The sequence below is a fragment of the Eptatretus burgeri genome, chromosome 15 (assembly GCF_056783735.1).
Source record: "Eptatretus burgeri isolate ZD-2024b chromosome 15, Ebu_testis_v1, whole genome shotgun sequence".
Classification (NCBI taxonomy): Eukaryota; Metazoa; Chordata; class Myxini; order Myxiniformes; family Myxinidae; genus Eptatretus; species Eptatretus burgeri.
In genome coordinates, this window is record NC_140975.1 from 28,625,364 (window position 1) to 28,645,900 (window position 20,537).

At 43.6% G+C, this 20,537-nt stretch overlaps 1 protein-coding gene across 4 annotated transcripts in view; it reads right to left on the minus strand.

Moving 5' to 3' along the window:
* The window catches only part of LOC147011808 (uncharacterized), a 123,531-nt gene that overhangs the window by 45,776 nt on the left and 57,218 nt on the right, over positions 1-20,537 (minus strand). For all 4 annotated transcript variants that reach the window (XM_085857105.1, XM_085857104.1, XM_085857106.1 and 1 more), the window contains exons 12-15: positions 11,438-11,505; positions 11,134-11,207; positions 6,061-6,143; positions 2,559-2,670 (exon numbers count right to left, since the gene is read on the minus strand). In XM_085857105.1, the coding sequence (XP_085713231.1) occupies positions 2,559-2,670; positions 6,061-6,143; positions 11,134-11,207; positions 11,438-11,505 (337 nt within the window). The remainder of the gene's footprint in view (positions 1-2,558; positions 2,671-6,060; positions 6,144-11,133; positions 11,208-11,437; positions 11,506-20,537) is intronic.

Here is a 20,537-nt window from a genome sequence, read left to right on the forward strand (position 1 = left end):
AACAATCAGCCATTATTGCTAAACATCCTTGCTTTGCCAGTCCAAGGGAAAGCCAAACCTTGTCATCAATCAAGTACTGCTCAAGAGAGTTAACAGCTGGCCTTTGCCAGTCCAAGGAACAGAACAAAGGCTGAGTGTCTTAAAGTGAAGTGACCTTGCTTTGCCCTCGACTTACTTTAGCAGGATAATGACAGGAACAGGCCTTGCTGTAAATCAATAAAAGGCAGCTGCAGAGCCAAGGGAGAAAGAATAATCCGGGGCTTTAGTCTCCTAATAGAAGTTGATGATGGGAACAGGATGAATCATGTTAACAGGTGGTCACACAAGGGGCAGAGTAAAATTTTATATAAGGCAGAGCTGAACTGAGCTTGCCAGAGCTGGGCTAGATGCACACTGCTGTGTGTGTTCCTCCCCTCTCTCCATATGCATATGTTGATGTGAATTAAACTCTTCTCTACCTAAGATCGGTGTGGACAGAACTTGATTTCAATCAGTGCTGACCTCACCTTGATCTCAACATATATATATATATATATATATATATATATATATATATATATATATATATATATATATATATATATATATATATATATATATATATATATATATATATATATATATATATATATATATATATATATATATATATATATATATATATATACAGTAAAACCTTGACATACGAATGCACTAACTTACGAGTATTCCGAGTTACGAGCCGTTGCTCGGACGATTGTTTGCTTTGTGTTACGAGTCTCGATCCGAGTTACGAGTGGAACAAGCTTTGAGACGCGCGCAGCCAAGCAAGCGAACACCCGCATCTCCCGCCACTCACTCGTTCAGTTCTCGTTGTTATCTCGTTGAGTAGGGTCGTACCGTAGTAATCTGTGTTGTGTTTAGCTCTTGTTTTTTCATTGGTGCAGTTATTTTGTTACGAATAAAAATAAAAGGGAATAAAAAAAAATGTAAAAAAAAAATTGTCGCAATTAAGTTTAGTGATAAAGTGAATAAAAAAAATATTGTATCAATTACGTTTTGCGATAAAGTGTGATGAGACCTTCAAATCTCCTCCGCCTATCTCCTCCACCACCACCTCCACCACTGCCGCCACCTCCACCGCCACCTCCACCAGAATCTTCCGAAAGCCGAAGTCGTCTCATCTCCAAGGTAAATACACTTTATAAAACCAGTTTATTTCTTTATATTCTATTTTATTATCTTTGTATTATGTTTTGTATTAATTATTTATAAATACATTTCTTATTTTTAAAACTACGTAACAAAGAAATTAGAGTGTTTTTGGGGGGCTGAAACTGATTAATCGTATTTTAATTAATTTCAATTGGGAAAATTGTTTTGATATACGAGCAAACCGAGTTACGAGCTCGGTCACAGAATGAATTAAACTCGTATGTCAAGGTATTACTGTATGTATATATATATATATATATATATATATATATATATATAAATATATATATATATATATATATATATATATATATATATATATATATATATATATATATATATACACACACACATACTGCATGTATAAATATAAATATATAAATGTGTGTGGATCGGTGACAATAAATTTAATCCAATTTATATTCAGGCTCTAACACAACAAAATGTGAAAAATTCAAATAGTGTAAAAACTTTCCGAAAGCACTGCATATACACGTATTAGCTGAGATACCCACTCTTCACCCAGGTAACTGGAATAGGAAAGTAAAAACCTGGTCAAGAGTAAAAATTGTTTTTATTTTGTATATCGCAATGACAATGACTGACTGAACTGTGAAGTGAGGATGAGGTGCAAGTCCACCTTGTCTCACTGAATAACTTCCTGGTAAACAATATTGTGTGTTTTCTTTTCATTACAATGTCCTCAGGGGCTGTAGAGCTACAGAAGGACTTAGCTACAATGCCATGGCTAGTTGTTGAAGAACTCACATCCATCCAGCTTGGATAGTGGCAGTTGAAGTCACCACAGATGAGGAACACAGAGTTGGGATGAATGGTTATATGTTGATCCTTGTTTGCAGAAAATTAGGTGTACATGGAGTCATCATTGTTTGGTGGTGTGTCTATCACATAGAAACATAAGGTGATTGTGGAGAAGTAAATGCAACCAGAGGTATTTCAAGAGGGCTTAATAGTCAATGGACAGTGAGGAATGGAATTATTGACATAAACACCACCATGACGACAGGGAAGTGCTCTGTCGAACCGGAGCCAGGAAGAGACAGAGAAATTGGAGAAGTCCTGCTATGATTTTCAGGGAAACCCCAAAAAGACGAATCGACAGCACCTGAAACCTCTGTCCAATTTCATGTAAATCATGGACTGTATTAATCAGATATGCTACTAGGATGACATTTGCACTTGAATCATACTCTTGTATACAATACAATAATTCACAATAAAAATAATGTTTCTTATGTGTTGTGCATTGGATTTGGACTTATGGAAATGCACCCTTTTAAATGACTTCCACACACCTATAACCTGACCGAACTCTCACTGCAGGTATTACAGACATTTCTCACCCGTGTTCTCTTTTCTCCAGTGCAGGTGTTGTTACGCTTCAGTGAAATGATGAATATATTTGGAAAATGGTGTATCAGAAGTGAACTATAGATGGTCACATTTTCATTGCACCTGAAAGAAGACAAAAATTGTTACTGAAAAATAATTGTTGTATTTGAATTAAAGGCATCATTAAATGACAAATAAAAATATTTCACTTATCAGCACTTGGCCTCAGAAAGAAGATCATAGTTTTGAAAGAAGAGAGAATCAATAAAAGCACAAATTTAAAAACAATCTCTGAAAGAGGAATTCGTCATTGGGAGTTCATCCTTGAAGATAAAAGGGCACCACCAATGATGGCAATTGCCTCCAAAGTTAAGGCTCACCAGTAATGTCGGGAGGGGAGGTGAAGACCACCAAATAAATGTTGAGACCCAAGTCATTACTCATTATCTCCTAAATGATGATTCAAACAATAACTCACCTACACTCTGAGGTCCCTCTGTTTTGCTGACAATGAAACAACCTGTGTCTGATCCAGCCATTCAGTCAAATCTTTCCAAGTGGCTGCTCATAGCCATCTCACATAATCTCCAATGACCCTCTACAATATCCACTACCCAAAAGATTGTGTTCACTCATCAATATCTGCCTTTCCTCTTCTGCATCAAGATTCTTATGTCTTTCATTCAGCTCTTCCATGAGCTTTGAAATCTAAACCGAAAAAAAATGTTTGAAGGACAACTTCTGCCAAATTACATTTACAACTTTGAATTTCAAGTTTTATTTCTAACCAATAACATTTCATCTCAATTCATCTTGGTACAATATAATTCAACTCAATTTCTGGATATACCAAAACCAATTTGAGTGATATGAATAATAATATTATGGGCTATATATTTATTATGTGTGCAAGCATGGTGGAATGTGTGACAAATACATGAATATGAACACCTCCCCCCCCCTCCTCCTCTCCCCACCTCCACCAAGCCCCATCCAGCCCTTTCCTACACCATAATCCCCAATCTTCTTATTGGTACAAAGTATGCACTCTCAATAAGTATGGCTGTGGCCTCTATCTCATTTAAAGTGCCTGTTACATGAAAGATGTACAGAACAAGTTTTCCTCATGGAAGGTACTTTCACATGGTGTGAGCACATTTGAAGCACATCATACTCACACAAAGTCAATTCAGATTACCCTTCCCTGAACTCTTTATAAGAAGACATAAGGGCAAGTTAAAGAAAAATTATCATCCTCTCTTCACAAAAAGCATTGGATTGGAGGGAGTATTTTTTCCATTAAAGAGGAGCAAGTCAGAGGTTCATGTTGTCTCAAGTTAATCACTGGAAGAATGGAAAATGATCTTCAGTGTTTGTGGTCTTTGTCAGAGGCTTTTTGGCAAAAAAAAATTTTTTCCCTAAGAAACAGGTTGATTGTGAAATAGTTATCACCAAATCAGGAGGACTGACACTTCATTGATCTGGCATTTGAGATGAGTGAATAATCAAATGGCACACACATGCATGATCAGGAATGACATTTTAGTTTATTGATATCAATGTGCTTGCTGTCTTCGCAATGTTGATGTGATTGCACTGGTTCGTTGGTTGCTGGTTTAATGTACTTCCTCTTACTCTTGTTATGAGCACAAACACACATTGATAAATGGGAAAGGGGGAGAGAGAGGGTAGAATGTGAAATTATTTTCATGTCAAGATACAATCAATGTCAGTCTCTTGCAGTCGGTTGCTGACATCATTGCCGATGTAATTGCTGGATCGGGTCTAGCGATATATCGTTATCCTGGTTCTGTCGGTAAAAAATTTTCACATCGATTATACAGGTATTGGAATTTTGAATATACCGGTGTACTTCGGGGGGGGGGGGCACGGAATGAAAAAAACAATATGATCGGTATATCACCAACAAATCGAAGAAAGGTGTTTACAATCTTTAAATACCAATCATGTTTTAAAAAGCTTTGATGCACTCGGTTACACCTGGAGCAGTGGAACGTATGACGTCAAGACGTACCAGGAAGTAGCTGCAGCAGGTTTTAACTTTTAACCCTCAGCACACGAACACCGTACAAGCAATCGCGTTTTTCTTTGCCCTCGTGGCTGTTTTTAAAGCAATTACCAATTGTTTATTTTATATGAATCGGGTGTGCTTTAGAAAGCCTGTGTCGATTCAGGGTATGACGATCTGCAATCGTCATACTAGCCTGTGCAGATTACCGACATGGCGATCTACGATAGTGATACTGCCCTGAGCAGATTACCAAGACTGATCTCGCTTTAAAAGGAAATCATTTTTAATACTAGTTGAAGTTGGAAGTAAAATAACCATTCTCATTATGGGGGGAAAAGGGGGGGGGGGTGAGGAAAGCCCCGTGTGAGAATACTTTGAAAAATTACCGTGTGTCAATGATGTGTACATCGTTTATGAATTCATCATCGGCCATTGGACGATTATGTATTTTTGGAACGTGCTTAAAAATATATATATATTTTTTAATACCGATATTCCAGTATATACAGGTATGAATTCACCGATGTATCAATATCAGGAAAAAAAAATCGACACCGCCAGAGCCTATTGCCAGAAAAACCAATCTATGTCCTTGACATTGTGATATGCCTATATAGGCTTTGAATTGTTTCCTTGAGATATCAAGCAAAATATCGTTTTTGCCCCCATTTCTAATTGGTGAAGAATCAATTATAAAAATTATCCGAACCGGATCTTCACCAAAATTGAATCAGTTTGTCTTTATGACATACCCTCCCTGTCCACCAAGTTTCGGCCGAATCTTTCCATAACTTTTTGAGATATCCTGTTCACAGACAAACAGAGATGGGGTGAAAACATAACCTCCGTCCACCTTCAGCGGCGGAGGTAATCACTCTTCTTCTTCACTCATATGTAGCAAAAGGCTGCAGAGTAACATCATTGGCTGAGGGCATGACTGTGCTGCCTATGCAGTGCCTTATGCTGGTTATGGCAGGAATTTGGAATTTGTTCATGGTGCCTGCGATAGCTCGTCTTCTCTTTACAAAGGACACCATGGGATCTTTAACGTCCACCAACTAATGCAGGCAGACGGGACACCCATTTAACGTCCATCCGAGGGACACATTGATGAATCACCCTGCCTGTGAAGCACCGGAATGACAGTGTATAGCTCGGTTGAGATTCAAACAGCTTAGAGACGAGTGTGCGTACCTCTAGGCATTCCTGTGAGCTCATCAACAATTCTCCAATAACTGGCGAATTAATAATTATTTTACCAAACATGCTGATGGACATGACAACACGAGCAACCTTTTCAGAAAAATGGAAGATGTTTTTGTCGTGAAACTGTGTGATGAATGCAACATCTCAAGATTTCTTTCACCTTGCTGTTATTAAGTTTTCCTTGTCTAAAAAACAAAATAAATACAATCGCTTCGACACAGACAATTCCAATCCTGTTTAAAGTGCAGATTCAATATTTGGAAGCAGCCACTTACATTTCACAAGGGAACTGATTGATGTCTCTCACGATCTTTCTATTGAAGAACGTTTTCAGCATGGAGCGAAAATTACTTTTGTACTGCAGGGAAAGGTTAAACACAATGTGTGAAATAAAAACAGATGAAGCATCAATTAAGTAAATATATCAACCAGTAAAAGGTTATTCATTGCTCAAAAGCTCTTCCACGAACCTCGATTCGGTTTTCAAAAAAAAAGAAGAAAATAGAGCAATTATCACTGTTTTAACTTCCTACAAGCCATCACTGGCATTTAAGTTACACTTTGATTTACTTGGCAAAAGCATTAAGCTAAATCAAAACACTTTTTTTTTTTTTGTATACCTTGGTCGAGGCTCATATGAGAGCAAACACACAACTCACAGCAAGGAGGCATGAGACGAGGGGCGGGAGTGGAAGGGACAAAACAGTGGGGAACAGACACATTAGGTGAACTGTGGAAGGGAGAGGGATGGGGATGGGACGGGGAACATGGCGAAGAGAAGATGGACATTTCAGGGACTTTCAGGAAGGAAAGCAGGAGAAATGAAGGAAGTGGGCTTGGGTGGATTATCGGGGGTAGAAAAGATCGAGGATTTGGATGGGGGAAGATAAGAGGTGGTGGTGAACAGCTGTTTTGAAAGCCTGGAGGGAAGAATGGGAAAGAATAGAGTGAGGAAGTTTATTCCAAAGGCGGGAAAAAAGAGGAATGAAAGAGTGAAGATGATCAGTGATTCGTGATTTTGGTAGTTTTACCAGAAGGGGGTTGTTGGCAGACCTTGAGTGCCCTGTGGAAATGTGGTGGGGACAAATCGCAGAGAGAGCAGGGGGGCAAGGCTGGAGAGGAGTCGGTAGAAGACAGAAAGACCACCGACCAACCTGCGGTGATTGAGTGAGAGGCCCAAAGACTCAGCTTCATTGCGGGAGATGCCGATGATCTTAAATGCCCTGGTTTCGACAGCGTGAAGCCAAGAAAGGTGGGAGGCAGGAGCACCAGCCCAGAGGGGAGAGCAGTACTCCATCAGGCTACAGACAAAAGCTTTGTAAGTGGTCAGGAGCTCAAGAGGGCCGAGGAAGGACTTAGCACGATGGAGGATTCCCAGTCGGCGACTGGCTTTTGAGGCGAGGTTGGAAATGTGACTTTCCCAGGAAAGGTCATGGCAGATAGTGAGACCCAGAAGCTTGAAAGAAAAGACTTCTTCCAGAGGATTGTTGATAAAGTGGATGGGGGGGGGGGTTTTGTAAACGGTCCTTTCGAAGAGACATAGTGAGAGTGTGAGATTTGTCTGGATTGAAAGACATGTTCCACGTGTTGGACCAGTTTGTGATTTTATCCAGATCTGCAGTGAGTGAAGTAGCTGCTGCTTGCCGGTCTGAGGGATGACAGATGGTACGGCAGAGGGTGGAGTCGTCGGCAAAGAGAAATAGAGGATTTTCCAGAGAGTCCGAGAGATCATTGATGAAAACCAGAAAAAGAACAGGGCCCAGAACGCTACCTTGAGGAACTCCAGCCTGCACAGGAAGAGGGGATGAAAGAACTCCATTTAGGGCCACACGTTGACTGCGACAGGAGAGGAAGTCTGCGAGCCATGAGTGGAGATGGCCTTGAATACCATGGGAAGAGAGTTTGGTGAGTAGGGCAGGGTGCCAGACTGTGTCAAAAGCACGTGATATGTCCAGGGATACGGCTCGGATTTCCTGTCTGGCATTGAGGACCTCCATCCATTGATGGGAGAGCAGAAGCAGCATATCCAGGGTAGAGTGACCTGGTCTGAAACCAAATTGATGATTGGAAATCAAGCCATTGGAGAAGAGGAAGGATTTCATATCTCAGGCGATGATGGATTCCATCACCTTGCTGATGATTGGGAGAAGGCTGATTGGTCTGTAGTTACAGGGATCTGTTTTTGCACCTTTTTATGCAGGGCAGTGATGTTAGCAGATTTCCAAGCAGATGGCAGATGACCTTGGGCAAATGAGAGGGTGAATAGAACAGAGAGTGGGTGAGCAAGAGCAGAAGAGCAGGCTTTGAGGACACGTGGGCTGATGCAGTCTGGACCGGTTGCAGAATCTGACTGGAGGTTTGAAAGCAAGCTCTCCACCTTGTCAGGAGAAAAGGATACAGAGTCCAGGGACAGTTGGGTGCGACTGGGTAAAGTGGGTAGAGATAGTGATGGGTTTAGGACACAAGATTTAGCTGCAAACACCGAGTTTAGACATTCAGCTTTATCACGTGTGGAATCAGCAGTGCGGCCATTTGAGGTAAGGGAGGGGATGGAGGGGGAACATACACCAGAAACAGATTTGTTTAAACGCCACCAGGATTTTGAGGAGGGAGAGAGGTTTGAGAGTTCAGACTTGAGATGAGAAAGATGTTGTTTTCTGGCTCTCCTGAGGGTAGATACACACTTGTTCCGAGCTTTGTGGAAAGAACTGAGATTGCCCTCAGTTGGGTTTGCTTTCCATGAGGCAAAGGCAAGTTGTTTCAGGACAACTGCCTCGCCACAAGCTTCAGTAAACCAAGGGCGGGAGGAAGGGTAAGACAACTGAACACGAGAGGGGATAAATCTGTGCATGAGGGAGAGCAAGTTTCTTTGAAAGAATTCCCAGGATGAGTTGATGTTTGAGAAAGTAGTGATAGGAGACCAGTCTGTCAGTTTGATGGCTGCTCGGAGACTCTGCCAGTCGGCTTGAGTGAAATGCCAGACTCGACGGCGGTGAGGTGGTTCTCTGATAACAGCCAGAGAGATGTCCACTTTGACAAGGACGTGGTCAGAAGAACCAATTGGAGCGAAGGAAGAGCAGCAGATATTGTCAGGGAAATTTGTCAAAATCAGATCCAGAAGAGATGGAGTACCATTGGTTGAGATCCGGGTCGGGAAGTTGACCGATTGAGTCAGTCCCAATGAGTCGCAGAAAGCTTTTGCTGAGGTGCCATGGCAGGTGAGAGAGGTACCCACACCGAGCCAACTGGCGTGATGACAATTGAAGTCACCACATAAGAGGAAGAGAGAGTTTGGATGAGAAGATAGAAGATGGTCCATGTTTTCGGATAGTGAGGTGTAGATGGAGTCATCACTGTTCGGTGGACGGTACAGTACACATATAAACATGAGGTGGGAGTGGAGGGAAGCCGAAGCCAGAGGTATTCCTGGGGGTGTGGGGGAGTGAGAGCAGTGCATGGAGAGTGAGGAATAGAGTCTTTGATGAAGAGAGCAACACCTCCACCAGGACGAGGCTCAGGTCTGTCATACCATAAGAGGGAGTAGCCAGGGAGAGATACTTGGGAGTCAGACACGTCTTGGGAGTGGAAAGTTTCTGTTAGGCAGATAATGTCTGGTTTGTCAGTGGCAACCTGTATGGAAAGATCTGAAAGGTTTGAGCGAAGGCCCCGGATATTTGAGGTCCACACTTTTAATGAAGAGGAAGGGGAGGAGGCTTTGGGTGCAGGAGGTGGAGGGGGAGAGGGAGGGTAGGACAAGGGATGAGGGGGGCAGGTAAGAAGGGTTGCTGAAGGAGTGTGGGGTATTGCAGAACAGCGAGGGGAGGGGGCCGAAGGAGGAGGAGAAAAGGCTGGGTGGTGCAGGGGGAGAGGGGGGACAAGAGACAAGGAAGAAGGCAGTTGAGGATTTGAGGAGGTGGAGTGAAGAGATGGAGGTGAGAGGGCAGTGGAGGGAGGCAGGTTGGTGGATGAGAGGGGGAAACTTTGAGAAGGAAGAGTGAGGGGGATGAAAGGTGGGAGAAAGGTGAGGGGGATTTTTGAGAGAGGTGAGAGGTGGGCTTGGAGGGAGAAGAGTGGGATGGTTGCTTTGAGAGTGAGAGTGAGGGGTGAGGGGGGTGAGTTGGCACTGAAGTTGGAAAAAAAGAATGTTTGATGGAAAGCGAGCATCCATGGCAAACTGTGGTTTTTAAAAGTTTTAGGTCAGAGATGCGATTTAACACAATTCTTGATGGATGCAATGAAGGCGAATTCAGAGCATGGAGTGAAGAAGCGCTGTAATAGTTGGATTTTTTAGGCAAGGAATGAAGGAGAGGTCGAAATGAGAGCAGTCTGTTAAAATAGCAGAAGAGTAGTGCATTGTGAAACAGTAAAGAGTACCACATGTGTGAGAGAGGAGGATGAAGCATTATAAGATCGTTTTTGTAGTTAAAAATAATGTATGAGAGAGTTCAACAGATTAGGTCATGGAAGTGTAAAAAAAAAAAAATCGAGGAAGAAGACGAGGAGGAAGTTAAGAGGAAGAAGAAGAAGCAGAATCGGGAGAAGGTGAGCGTGTTGTTGTTGTTGTTGTTGGGTATATATATTTTGGGTTGGGTATTTTGTAAATGTTAGGGTTATTTATTTCATGTAAACGTAAATACATATCGCTATTTTTTTCCAGGAAAGTGGTAAAAGAGAAAGAACAGAGGATTTGGTCGCTATATTTTCTACAGTAGAAGAGATACTGGTACTTTTTCCACAGCCCCAATTATTCTGACCTTCATGTGTCAGCCCTGGAAAGTTTAGGCTCGCCTTTCACGAACCAGCTGGCAAAGCCTAACGTTCAACTGAAGGTGGCAGCAATTTGGAATTTGTTCAGGATACTGGTGACAACTCCCCTACCCTTCACAAAAGACCCTGTGGTATCTTTAACATCCACAAACTAATGCTAGCAGATGGAACACCCACCTTAACATCTCAAATAAAGATGGTATACTTTGTGATGCAATGCCCTGCCTGTGAAGCACCAATCTGACCATTTATAGTGGGTCAAGAATCCAACCCAGATAAGACAACTCAAACGTAGACCGGCAGAAGCTATAGCTGATATGTGGGGGGAGAAAAAAAACCAAAACACGGTTCAATTCCAAATGATACCATTGGAATTGATGAGAATGGGATACATAAGTGTCTGATTTGAATTACAATCTTATGGGTATTTAAATTTGTGAGTATCCACTGTTTGTACCACAATTAAAATATGTCACAAGGATCACAAAATGGAAAACAATCACAGTGTAAATGTAGATTTCCTTTTTCTTTGGTGATACCAGTGTTTGTCGATGCAAAATCATGAAAATGATCTGTAATACCTTCTTGTCCAAAGTGATGTGGAAAGAACGTTTGTATTTGCGAACATATGATAAACAGCCACAGCTGGAAGATACTGTAAATTGGAAAAAACAAGGTTCAGTACAGCAAATAAGCACACAAATCGAAATATCAAGATAAAAACATGTGAGCAGTGTGCACACTACACGATCAAAAACGATACAAGTAGTTACCAGAATCTGCTGTGTATGGTGATAATGGTGAATAATGATTGATGATGATGATGATGATGATGATGATGATGATGATGATGATAAAAACGACAAAGGTAGTGCATTAACGTACTTTGATAGCATATGTAGCCACCAAAGATCTGGCGTATCGGTGTGGTATCCTTGTATCGATTTTTCAAACTGCACAAAAGAAGGAACAAGAAAAGGAGAGGATCACAAAGGGATGAAAGAGCCATCTAATGTGAACACTTGGGTAATAGTTGAGTGTTGGTTGGGGACAAGAGACCCATGTTGAAGAAGGGAAAGGAAGGATGTACAAAAGGTAAAATAAAGGAATGGAGAGGAAGGAGTCTGGGGTGAAAAGTAAAAGGGCATTTGGAGGAGGATTGAGTAAATGGTGAGGAGAACAGGGGATTGTGTGGCATGTGAGCATTCGGAATGGGTAAAATGATGAAAGCAATGACATCATCTTGGGGACACAATTGACAGTGATATACTTCAATTCACAATGACACCATCAAATCAATATTTGTATGTCTCACAGGAATAGAAAGAGGCTTAAACATGAAAAAGAAAATCAATGTACATCAAAAATTAATTTGAAATCAATAACAAATCCCAGCTCCACTGAAGATCACACACTGAGCTTCAACCGAAAAGTACATCAACAAATATCAGCAACAAACACAATTATAGACAACACAAGAAAATGCAAATGCTCAACACCTTACAACACACACACACACACACACACACACACACACACACACACACACACACACACACACACACACACACACACACACACACACACACACACACACACACACACACACACACACACACACACACACACACACACACCAAAACTGAAGTAACAGATATAAAAGTAAATCCCCTGTTCGGAATCACTATGAATCTTATCTATCTGATCTTATTCATTCACAGGGGAATGCGGGAGAGACACAGCTCAAGGTTAGTGAGACAGATGAGAGAATGTAATCTGAGCCTTGAGGCAATGATTCTTTTTATTACAAGAAAACAAATAATAATTTTTTTAAAAAAGTAAAAACATACAGGGATGAAACTAAAAAAAAAACAATTGTGTGTATCACTTTGGATATGTCTCACTTTTGTTCATCTCTCCCCCATCTCTGTCCATCTCCACCCCCTCCCACGATTCTGGACTGGTTGAGTTGAGTCCACATTTATGTTCAATTTCTTATCCTAATAAAACGATTAATGTTTTATATGTTTTTAAATTTTGGGTTTCGTGCAATAGCCCAGAGACAAAGTAACTTCCTCGTGTTGGAATCACCATCATGGCTTCAGCAGATATTGAGGTAGGTTGGGCTACAGTTTTACATTGTTTTGAGAGGGGAAGAATCAGAAGAAGAAGTCCAACTGGGCGTTTTAGCGATCTCCCAATGTGGTACTTCAGCAATGTATTCTGGTGTCTTTTTAAGTCTTAGTAGTTTCGTAAACACTCGAGAATAAAAGTTAAGGCTTTTAAATACTGATGACTTCACTCTATAGTAGTTTATAAGCCTATCATTGAGCATACATTTGAATGGTCAGGTCAGGTATGGGAGCATGCGCTGGAGCAGCACGTCACTGCGTCCACTTTCCACCAGGACTCCAGGGGCCTCCGTCTGGTCATCCCCCAGACAGATGCCTGGCTCATCCCCATCTCCTTGAGATGCCGATCAACCTGCTGCAACCACGAGGCACGTGGTTGGTCCATTGGCCTTCTCCACTCACGAGGCTCCCTCACATTTGAATGGGCAGCCATTTTTCCCAGTATCACTGCCCTACATAGAGTAAGACCGTACTCCATGATAGACCCAGCCTTCAGCACATCAACACATGGGACATAAGTAAGGATGAGAGAGTTGAGTGGACAGAGGGCGAATATATTGTTACGGTTGTGGAAATTCGCTATACACCATAAAGGGTACTGAGGTGAGATATATCGGTAAGTCCATGTGTAGTTAGCCCAAACCCGTTGTATAGAAGGAATATATGTGATCCATTCGGGCTGTGATTCTTCAGTTAGCCGTTTTTCTTTTGCTGTCGTTATTTTGGTGCAAGAACAACAACGAACATCGCCACAACCAACATCTCAACGATCACGCCATTCACTGCACGACGCCAACAATCACGTCATTCACACCACGACGCCACCTTCCACAACTACGCTACCACCATCTTCGCCACTCGCCATTCAACGAGCACCATGCGGTCATGATCTCCATGGGACAGATGAAAGGAGCGGAGTGGCAGCAGCAACAAGGGTGCGAAGGGGCACCTCCCACCCAAAACTCCCGCTTAAATATCTCCCGCGAAGATCTCCCGCCCAAAACGCCCGCGCAAATATCTCCCGCCCGGATCTTCCTTCCCTCGTCGTCCTAAGGGAGAAAGGGGGAGGGGGTGGCGCGTCCTCTCCCGATTGGCGGATGGGTGGTGTGACGCGGCCGGGGGAGAGGAACGCCCCCCTTCGAGGAATTTTCTGGAAGCGTCTCGAAGGAAGGAGCCAAGAATGGGGTGAGGCGCAGGGCGGAGCGAAGGGCGGAGCCCGACCCTACAAAAGGCGTGGGCGTGGAGAGTCGGTGTTCGGTTGTCCCTGAATGAGAATTGTCGAGAGTTGTTGGAGAGTCCCTGCTTATGGTTCATTCGTTTGGAGGAAGAGGTTGAGGTTCTGTTCGTTCGTTTGGGTCTGGTCGTGGTCGGGTGAAGGTCGTCGAATTGGCGCAGGTCGTCGAATTGCCACGGGTCGTCGAACCTGGTCCCTGGTGATTGTTCCTGGTCGGAGGGTCGATCGGCGTCAGTGCAGTCCCGAGACCCCGCTAGTGGGACGGAGTGCCTGCCATCCCCCCCCCCCCCGTCCGCACCGAGATAGCAGTGAAAACCAGGCCCATTCCCCCAAAACCCCGTCCAAGCTGTCGGGCGGATGACACGTGCAGGCGTGAGGCACGAGCCCAGTGGACCACGCCGGAGGGAGTCGGAGTTGCAGTCGCCAAGGGCTGGACGACGCGCTCAGGGAAGTCGCGACTTCCTTTTCTTTTGGGGTTTTGTGTAAATGTCTGTGGGTGGCGCCAGTCTTGAGAAGTAGAATTGTTTTAAGTGTTGCCGTGTGAATTGCCTTATTCGGTTGTAGATCTGCGTTAGTTCTTTGCTTGTGTTTTTCTTTGCATAAACGTATACGTGTATTGCTTTTGTTCCTTTGTTTTACTGAAATATACGTGCCTTCCGTGCTTCCGTGAATAAATGTGCTTGTCCCATTGTTCCCCGCTTCGCTACGTCCTTTCCTTTATTTGAATCTCCATCTAGCATCACGTAAGGGATTAATAGTAGGTTTTAACAGCTGGTAATTAATCTGAACCGTCAAGGTCGACGATAACTCCGCTTGGTTATGCCTGCAGCATGGAACGAACCGCTTAAGCGGTTCATGTCCGGAGTCGACCTGTGGCGTGGTACAATCTCTCGGTAATCTACCCGCGCGAATAATTAGGTAAATCGATTATTCGGCGATCGGACCCTGTAGTGCGTGGGTAGAGTACGGACAAGGTTGTGGTGTGCTTGGAACACACCCGTGACTCGTTTTCGGCGTTGATCCCGAAAGTCACGACTGAATTTCACGTTCGGTGGGCGAAGCGGCCGCTATTGGTTTCACGCGGTCGTTCACACGCCGGCGGGGCGCGAATTCACAACAATATATACATATTCTCTCTCTCTCTCTCTCTCTCTCTATATATATATATATATATATATATATATATATATATATATATATATATATATATATATATATATATATATATATATATATATATATATATATATATATATATATATATATATGAAGACCACAAGGGGAAAACCAGTGATGTCACTTTTTATAAATTTCAGGGTTATTGAATCTGCCAATAGTTGGCAACATAAGGTTTCCTCTCACAATATTACTTTAACAAATAACCACGGGTGTCACATAATTTATATTGTATAAAGTTTAGCTGTGCAATGAAAAAACAAGTGTTGTCAAAGCTGAACAAGTAGAAACCCAGAGTTGTCAGTACTTTACTCCTGGTTATCTCCCTTTCATTCATGTTAACTGTTCCACCAAAATATTCAGAGTTGAGAAACTAAAAAATAAAAGGTTGTGAAACTTTCACAGCATGAACTCTGAGCACTACAATAGCCTATTTGGTTATATCATGGGCTCCGTAGTTGGTGCATATCGTGGTTCAAGCCTGGTCAAACCTTTATTGTGACTTTTATGGGACCCACACCATGGCTTAATGGTTCGCGCATCTGAGTAGCCATTTTTATTCGATGTACCCACCGCCCAATCAACCTGCTTCGGTATATGAGGGAGTCACATGAGGTGACTTCGGCTATCGCGGGGGTGGTTTATCCTTGGTTTCCTCCCGGTTTTCCATAATATTAAGTAGTACGGAGTAAGAAATGGAGAATCTGTCGTCATATAAGCGAAATACCCTTGAGTATGGTGTAAAACACCAATCAAACAAAAAAAACAATGACCGTTTAATGTTGAAAAAAATAAACTGTGATCACCAAAGTCATGTAATGTATGCTAATAACCAACAAGCATGAATTTGCTGCACATCCTGGGTAAAAATTGCATGGCAATTATTAAACAATTATTAAACCAGTGATGTCAGGTTGCAACATTGATTCGTTCTTTGCTGTTAAATTAAATAACACAGAAGCTTGGCAAATGCTACATGCTAAATTTGATCGGCCAATGATCACTCTTCCTTTTACTGGAAAAGAAATGTATATGACAGTTATTAAACAGTCCACCAGTCTTGAAACTTTGTTTTTCAGTTTCTTCAAAATTGATTTATCCTGACATCTCTGGTTTTCCCCTTGTGGTCTTCATATATATATTTATGTATATATATATATATATATATATATATATATATATATATATATATATATATATATATATATATATATATATATATATATATATATATATATATATATATATATATATATATATATATATATATATATATATATATATATATATATATAGTTACGGCTGTGGAAATTCGCAAACCACCATTCAGGTCCCGTAGGTGAGATAACTCTAAGTACATGTGGAGTTAGCCCCAAACCCGTTGTTTAGAGGGAATTTATGTGATTCATTCGGGCTGCGACGCTTTGAGTTCGGCGTTTTTCTGTTCTATCTTTATTTTGAATCAACTGCCATAACCATCAAGCCACAACCAAAAACCCTCCACCAACCTCACCTCTCTCCTTCTCCGGCCATCCCCGCATCACCTGTGAACACTGAGCGTCGGGCTGTCCTGGGCTCGTTCAAGCGATAAGCACCGAGCCGCGAGTGCAAAAAGCGGCCTTTCCGAGGGAAAATTTGGATCAAGAATGCTACACGCCCACTTCTGATCCGTCCAATCAGCAAGCGCGGAGCGGTTTGGCCCCACCTCCAGGCGCTTCCGTGTGAAATCGAAATATGCAAATTCTAGGATCAGGGGAGATTCACGCCCCTTTTCCTCCGTCCAATCTGCGAGCGTGGCTCCGCCCCTGAGCTCATCCTGATCCGGAAATTTGCATATGGGTTCTCCTGCCGGCCTATAAAGCGCCGAGCGCAAAGAGCAAAAGAGGCAGAGAGTTTTGAAGGCAGAGAGTTTTGGCAGTCAAGTCGGGTTGGAGAGCGGAGTGAAGTCGGGAGGCAAAGGCGTCAAGGTGGTTTCTGCAGTTGGCTGAGGAGAATTGTGGGAGGAGGCCAAGGAGCTCGGGTCCGAGGCAGGGAAGATGGCGGACGGCAACGAGGTTGCGGTGGGATCGCTCGTCGCGGGACCCAAGCCAGCCAGCCATTCTCCTCCCCCAGGGCATCAACAATTTCCCCCTTTCCCCCGCGCTGAGATAGTGCAAAAAGGGGGCCCCGTTCCCACCCCACTCCAAGCGGTGCCAACGAAACCCGCGAAGGAGCACGAAGTCGGGGCACCGCTGGGCAGCCACATTTGCGGCTCGTCACGAGGACGCGGGTAGGACCCACCCGGTCTCACGGACCTGACCGCTCCTTCAGGTCCCGCGCACACATTGGCCTACGGGCCCGTCTGCCCCCTTGCCTATGAGGGTGGCTTCTTTCCTTTGCTTTTGAGTAAATGTGTGTCAGCGCCGTCTGTGAAGTAAAACTGTATAAGTGTTGCCGTGTGTTCGCGTATTCGGTCGTAGCTCTGCATTGTTGTTTTTGTTTTAAATTGATATATGTGCATTCTGACTGTTTGACTGTATATGTTTGCTTTTCGTGGCTGGGTAATAAATGTGCATTATGTTGAATTGTTCGCCGCTTCGCTGTGTCCTTTCCTTCGTTTGAATCTCCATCTTGCTTCACGTAAAGGGTTCGTAGTGGGCTTAATACACCCGATAATTAATCAGAACCGTCGAGGCCGACAATAACACCGCTCGGTTATCCCGATAGCACGGAACAGACCGCTTAAGCGGTTCGTGTCCGGAGTCGACCTGCGGCGAGGTACGATCGCCTGGTTTACCATCCGCGTGGGTACTTAGGTAGGTCGACTTTGGCGAACAACCCTATCCTACGTGGGTAGCCGATTGGCACGATCGTGGTGAGGTCGAAAGGCCCACCCGTGACTGGCTCCAGGCGATAGTTCCCGGAGGGTCACGACAGAATTGTCCGTCCGGTGGGCGAGGCGGCCGCCATTCGAGTCGAGCGGCCGATCGCACGCCGGCGGGTGCGAATTCACAACAATATATTTATATATATATATATATATATATATATATATATATATATATATATATATATATATATATATATATATATATATATACACATATACGAGTTCCGCCTAAAATATAACTGGACTGACCACAGAAATTTTATTCCAAAAAATATATTGAAATCACAACTTGTCCCCTTCAAAATAGTTTCCCTCCAGTCTCACACACTTGTGCATCCTCTTCTTCCACGCTTCGATGCACCCCCGGAAGGCTTTTCCCGGAATCCTCAGGAGCTCCTTCATCACGGCCTTTCTTATGGCCTCCACATCAGGAAATTGGGTCCCCTTGATCACCCCCTTGAGCTTGGGAAATAGGAAAAAATCACAAGGGGCCAAGTCTGGAGAATATGGGGGTTGCTCCAGAGTTGGTGCATTCCTCTCCGCCAGAAACTCTCGGATGCTCAGGGCACTGTGAACAGGGGCGTTGTCATGGTGGAGCATCCAGGCGTTGTTCTCCCACAGATCCCTCCTTTTGTCCCGGACTGATCTCATGAGGATCTCCTTGTATCTCCTTGTACACATATTAGGTATATGACCGGTACATATTAGGTACATATTAGGCCGGAGGATCTCCTTGTACACATATTGATTCGCTGTTTGACCCTGTGGTAGAAACTCGAAGTGGACGATGCCCTTGATGTCAAAAAACGCGATGAGCATCACCTTGACTTTCGACTTTGACATCCTTATTTTCTTTGGTCTTGGTGATGCTGGACTTTTCCACTGACGACTCTGCCGTTTGGTCTCGGGATCGTATTCAAATATCCACGATTCATCGCCAGTAATGACTCTCCCGAGCAGGTTAGGATCGTCCTCGAGGTGTTCAATTCTGTCTTGACAGACAGTGACTCTTTGCTGTTTCTGGTCCTCGGACAACAGCTTGGGGACCATCTTTGCACACACCTTGTGCATTTTGAGATTTTCAGTGATGATGCTCCAGACAGTGTTCCTGTGATGGAAAGTTCCTCTGCAATCATCCGCACAGTAATTCGACGATCTGCACGCACCATCTGCTTCACACGCTCGATGTTGTCCAACGTTCTGCTCGTTGAAGGTCTTCCAGACCGTGGATTGTCTTCAACCTCCTCCCGTCCCTCTTTGAACCTCTTGTGTCATTCAAATGCACATGTACGTGACATTGTTTCTTCCCTATAGACTTGCTGCAGCATTGCGAAGCTTGTCGGAAGGTGTTTTACCAAGCTTGGAAAGAAATTTCAGATTGGCTCTCTGCTCACGACTCATAGCGCAACGACTCAGACTAGACAACGTGTAAAGCACGACCTGTAAATAATCACACAATGAGCACAGTCAACCATCACCAATCATATATATTGCTGGAATGTTGCAAAATACTTTGACGCAACCTGTTCATTTGAGTTGTGTAAGTGGAGCACACAGCAGGCTCAGTCTCGTTACTTTTCGACGGATCTCGTATATATTTACGGTTGTGGGGGTGTATGGAGGAATTTATTGGGAAATTTAGGATTGAATAGAGTTGTTTGGTCCGTAGACATGCAGGAACATCTTGATGTGATTAAGTAGGAAAACTGTGAGTTCAAGTGTTACGTGTCATCACACGGGGGGTGGTGCGGTGTTAATTTGCTCGGGAGTAAGAATAAGTTCCTCCAGTATGTAATTGCCCCCCCTGTGACTTTTCCCTGTTTTTATAACCAAAACCACGACAATAAACAAGCAAACGTGCCGAGCAGGCAGAAGCCATGCCCCCAAGGGTGACGGTGGGTGAAGTCACGCCCCTGCGGCTGATGATCGATGGGAATGACATCAGAAGCGAGATAGATGTGCCGAGCAGGCGGAGGCCCCGCCTTCCCGGGTTTTGTGTGAGCAAGCCACGCCCCGGAGGAGGAAATGGTGGTTCGGGGTGATGTCAGAGGAGAGAGATCGGGAGAGTGCACACATGAGGTTAGTGTGAGGAAGGCACGGGTGCTGAGTGAAGGACGCACGCAGTCAAGACAGAACATAGCTTGGAGATGGTCTGTAAGAACAGTGCTTCGCGGCTGGCTTTCCTTTGACGCACGAAGAAGACAGCACGATTCTTGTATTCGTGTTGACGCGATTTGGCTCGCATGGTGAAGCATGATGCTGGCCTTTGGCTCTTTGTTGGGTCATGAGGAACGGACCCCGAGTATCGTGTATGTCAGGTCAGTGAGGACGATCGATGCACGAAGCATCTGCATGGAGTCTCTGAGCCTTGGTGTTGAATGCCGCTCACGAATTGCCTGATGTACGTTGTCCTGCTGCAAGATAAAGCGACGTGGCGCCATTTTGCCCGCATCTACATGTGCAAATAGAAGCACCTCAATTTCAAGTTCCACAAAGACCATCTCTGGGCCAAGCTAAGTACAAGAGTAAAAGGAGGGATTTTCATTTATTTTGTTTCCCCTTGTCTGTATTTAA